Source organism: Hippocampus comes, unplaced genomic scaffold (genome assembly GCF_001891065.2).
Source record: "Hippocampus comes isolate QL1 unplaced genomic scaffold, H_comes_QL1_v1.1 scaffold202, whole genome shotgun sequence".
Lineage (NCBI taxonomy): Eukaryota > Metazoa > Chordata > Actinopteri > Syngnathiformes > Syngnathidae > Hippocampus > Hippocampus comes.
In genome coordinates this window covers 1,432,302-1,437,397 of record NW_017805829.1, presented here as the reverse complement: position 1 = coordinate 1,437,397, position 5,096 = coordinate 1,432,302, and the positions used below count along the sequence as shown (strand labels likewise).

At 44.2% G+C, this 5,096-nt stretch overlaps 1 protein-coding gene across 3 annotated transcripts in view; it reads left to right on the top strand.

Moving 5' to 3' along the window:
- Positions 1-5,096, top strand: part of glrbb (glycine receptor, beta b) — a 49,325-nt gene that overhangs the window by 34,566 nt on the left and 9,663 nt on the right. For 2 of the 3 annotated variants that reach the window (XM_019887469.1, XM_019887468.1), the window contains one exon: positions 1,582-1,734. In XM_019887469.1, coding sequence (XP_019743028.1) covers positions 1,582-1,734 — 153 coding nt within the window. Of the gene's footprint in view, positions 1-1,581; positions 1,735-3,384; positions 3,490-5,096 lie in introns of all 3 variants that reach the window. The other variant, XM_019887470.1, reaches the window with a different exon arrangement.

The following is a 5,096-nucleotide window of genomic DNA, read 5'->3' as shown; positions in this document are numbered from 1 at the left end:
ACTGTGGCGTCGCGCATGCGTCTGTTTCCTGACACAATCATCCATTTTGAATGCGTGTGTATTGGGATAGACGCGTGCTGACGCTTATGTTTGGGCACACCTTAAGTTCAGAGGAGCCAATCAGCGCATCGTATATGCTGACGCTTATGTATGGGCACATCTTAAGTTCAGAGGAGCCAATCAGCGCGTCGTTATCGCCGACATGCCCTGCTCAGCCAGGGTCTCCAGTTAGTCAAACATTATACAACACACAGTCGCGTTGCTGCGGTCCTCTGCAATACATCTGTTAGTGCACGCAAAGAATACAACGGATAATTTTAACAAGCGATCGCGGTAATGCGCAGATTATAGTCCACAAATATAAAATGTATAACGTAAAAATCACTTTATAATTTATTATTTTATACAATTTGCCGAGAGTCCGGACAGAGGAGGTCCGGACAGAGGAGGTCGGCGATCCGGTCGTGGATCGCGGTCCGCCAGTTGAGGAAGGCTGATTTAGAGTGTTCAACCAGCCTGCCATGCATGTTTTTGGAATGTGGGAGGAAACCGGAGTACCTGAAGAAAACCCACACAGGCCTGGGGAGAACATGCAAGCTCTACACAGGGAGGCCGGAGCTGGAATTGAACCCGGTGCCTCTGCACTGTGAGGTCGATGTGCTAACTGCTGGGCCACCAGGCCGCCCTATATTTAGACTAATATTGTGTAATAGTTCAAGAAGGGAGCAAGAAAGAGCATGACCGAGCTTAAGTGTCAGGTAACAAGAACGTGTTGCCGTGTTTTGTGTTGAATAGAAGTATGACTAAATGCCTTTTTTCAAGCCCTCATTTTTTCCGCAATTAACATTGTGGTTCTTAAACTTTTTGCAATAATACCTAAAAAAAACAAAACAACATCTTAGCTCTCCAAACTCCACCCTCAGGTGCAGGCAGTTGCATAGTAGGCAGAGGTCAAACACTGGCACAAACATTTTGGATTGTAATGTTCAGCTTTTGACCTGTGAATATGAACACCCCGCTTGAAGGATGATTTCATTATATTGTATTTTGCAAAAAAAATAAAATAAAAGCCATGAACATAGTGCCTAAAAAAGCTGAGCAACAACGTTTGTCAAGATGGAAGGCAAAAATGTAGGATTGAGTCAGAAACCACTCGAGGGAGTCCTCATCCGCTTGGTGCTCGTACCACACTTTTGAGAATCACTGCTTTTACACATCAATACTAATACTGTAATCATTTTCGGGGTTGAGCAAGAAAGAAAGTGAGGGAGGCATAGCGCTACTTATGAAGGAAAAGTCTGATTAACAGAGTTGCTTATTCTTTCATGTATCAATTGAAATGAATGCTTTATCGACCCAGTTTTAACACTCGCAATTTACTGGACGGAGCAAGCGAGAGGGAGAAATCAAGGAAGGTTTGCCATGTTTCGTGTCCAATAGAAAAAAACGTTTTGTGTTTCATCAGCCAGTTACAATCCCCTTAAGTTCAATACTTTTGTTCCGGTAGTCAGCACATGAACCTAAACAACATTTTGTATCTTGTTCCGTGATATGGACAGTATATCACTTGTGGTCCGGCAGGCTATTACACGTGCGTGGAGGTCATCTTCACCCTGCGGCGACAGGTGGGATTCTACATGATGGGCGTCTACGCGCCCACGCTGCTCATTGTGGTGCTCTCTTGGCTGTCCTTCTGGATCAACCCCGATGCCAGCGCCGCCAGAGTGCCCTTGGGTAAGGCGGCTGTTTTCCCAGGTCGTGCGCGGTCCCACCTCCACTGACAAAATATGTATAAATATCCCAGCGGGAACAGTCAGGGGGTGTCAAAAATGCAACATTTGTGGTCGTCAATGTAATCAGGTGTGAAAGCCCACGGTATACAAAATAGAACGTGGGGTGGGGTTGAGGTTGTAAGCTTTGTCGGATCACTGATTTTTTTTTTTTCTTTACGGCCGCTATCATGCCATCAATCATCTCGACAGCGTGAAGGACTTTACCTTACAGGCATGCATGCGTGCGCCTCTGGATGCCATCGATCAGTCCTTAACAGATGTGCTTGACAGATGGGATTGAAGTCCTTCACGAAGCAAAGCAGGCCAAGGACAACGTGCATATATTCATGGGCAGGTGAATTCTAACAGCATCTCAAGCGCAGCATTGCCTAGTTACGATAAGGCGTCTTCCGAAAGCAGTCAGAGGCAAAACTAAATAAAAGGGATGACTACGGAGAAACGACTACAGAGAAACGCAGCAGATTGGAGCGTAAAATATACCGGTAGGGTCGCACAACATTGTGGCGCAATCTTGTTTCCGTGGAACGCTAATCAAGTTAGGGTTTCAAACCGCGATTCGGTTTCAGTTTAGGATTTTAAGCAAAGGTCAGGATTTCAATGCACGCAGGGTTGGATGCCGGGGTTATGGTTTCTAGTAGGGATGTTCAATGCTAAAAATTTTTTCAGACCGATACCAGTACGAATATTTACTCTTTGAGTACTCATCGATAAGGAGTAGCAACAACTCCAGTGCTTTTGACAGATAAAATTTAATTTAACAACTAAATGACCTTTGTTTCTGACACAGATGATGAGTCGCTGATGTGTCTAACTGCCGCAGTATAATACCAATTGCTGCCGAGGAGGAATTTTGCCTCAAGTATTTGTGGCCTGTATTGTCAGCCTCCATAAGCACTGAATACTTAAAAAGTAAGACCAGTATCGGCCCAATACCGATACCTAATATCACCCGTCCCTAGTTTCAAATTGGGGTTGTAAGCAAAAAATTGGTTGTCAAGTTTGGGTAGTTTTCAAGCCAATGGTACAGTTTCAAATCAAGATTCAAAGATGTCAACAAACAATTTTAAGCCTGATCTAAGCTTTCAAACAAGGGTTTCAATATAGGAATGTGGTTTCAAGCTATGTATAATACTTCATAGTAAGGTTTTCAGCAAATGTGTGTTGGTTGGTTTTGCGATTAGGGCTTTAATCAAAGTTTATGCTTTGAAACCTGGGTTTGTGTTTCAAATTAGGGTTTGGGCCTGTGTTTCAAAGAAGGGTTTTAAATGAATCTTCCAGCCAGGGTTAGAGTTTTCCAGGGTTTTGGTTTCAAATCAGGGTTTGATGCAGAGGTTCAGGTTTGAAACCAGAGTTGACGTGTCCAGCAAGGGTTGCGATCAAGGTTAAGATTTAAAATTAAGTTCCAAGCCAGGGTGTGCGTTTCAAATCAAGATTCCACGGATGAATAGGATTTCAAACCTTAGCGTCTCAAGCCAGGGACTGGGTTTCAGATGAGCCTTTCAAACCCTTTGAAAGTAAGGTTGTCATCAAGCGCGTGTATGTAGTACTGCATGACTTGCTTTGTCATGCGTGTCCTCCATCCTGCCTCCAGTCATCCATCATCACCTCCCTCATGTCATCATCACCTCCACTCCGCACGGACGCGCCCTCGTCACTCCTCTCTAATTGGGATCACTGCAGGTCACTCAACACTCAGGTGTGTGCCGCCGCTCTTGTTTGTTCCCCTCTGTGTGTGTGCGTGAATGCGTGAGTGTATGTTTAATAGTCCAAAGTTGTACTTGGGCACTAAGGGAATGTAGCCACCTGCTGTAAGCACATGGAAAAAACAAAAGCTGCGGTGTGATTAAAAGAAGCTCCTGTAATGAGGCTGGGTGCATTCTGTGTATTGACTGTGCCCCCATCAGAAACATTGTGAGAATAGAAGGGGAGTGACTTTAGGAAATGGGGGTTAAAATGGCCGCCCGTGCTGCAATTTGGTGGACTGTCCCGACAAAGAAGTTAGCAGGTCATATGGGGCTATCAGCCGTCCTTGTAGAGGAAAAATCATGAGAGTTCATCGTTGTGCTGCTCACAGAAAACAAATTTACAGTTTGGAATTTGGTTGCCTAGCCAGTGTTTGTGTTAAATGAAGGTTTGATGTCAAGGCTACTATTTCAAATGATGGTTCCAAATAGGGGTTTGCGTTTGTTGGCCTGGAGTTTGAAGTTCTGGCTTCAAGGTTGGGTGTAGGGTTTGAAGTGCTTTCTTTAAAGCCCCGTTCACACGGCAACGTTTGGTCCGACGCAGCTCCGAAATAAATCCAGTCGAGCATTCACACGTGCACATTTGCTCCGGCGTAGCTCCACTAAAGAGCTTATACCGGACCAAATTTGATCCACCTCAGGGAGGTGGTTTAAAAATTTGCTCCAGAGCAAATGCTCGTTTGCGACGCTACGCCGAAACAAATGTGCACGTGTGAACGCAGCTGGATTAAATTTGCTCCAGAGCAAATGCTCGCTTGCGGGGGAGTGGCCTCGCTACGCTCGCTACCAGACGCACGGAATCCGACCCCGGTCGACAGTGACGAGGGGGCCAGCGACACAGACGAAGCCCGGTGCGCCCCCGGTAAAAGTGTCGGCGATTTAAGCGGTGAAGACAGCGCTCACGATCAAGATGAGAATCGAGAAAGCAGTGACGTCAGCCGAGCCCGATTTGCAGGCCCGAGCCCGAAGCAAACCCGACATTTCATATTTTATTTGTGAGTATTTTTGGGAGAAAAAAAACACAAGATTTCTTACGGTTAAAATAATCTACATATTTTTATGAACATTATCAATGCATTTGCACAACGAAATAACGCTGAAATACAGAATAAGAGGCCAGACAAAGAGAAATCTCAATGTGCATTTGCTTAATTACGCAGAGAAATCCTGCGGCTTACTAGGCTTTAAATAGAATAATTCAAATCAAATAAATAGGTAAAGATATCTGAAATTATTTCTACAGGATTGTTTAAACGAAATTAACATACATGCGCACTGGTCTGGCCGGCCGCGCTCCTGTTTAGCAGTTAAATAGCAATTAAATAACAGCGCATTCTCTGTTTTATCCAAATTGTTTGTTTTAAAACAAGTATTCCTTAGTTTAGTATCCGCACATTGTTTTAGTATACATCTTTTAAAACATATATTGTGGCAGTCATAAGGAGCACACACGATTGACTGTAAACACGTCTTTATTCCACGACTGCCAACAAGTGGATCTATTCTGAACATGGACAGAATAGTGTCCGCCATGATATTTATTAAAAGAAAAATAAATAAA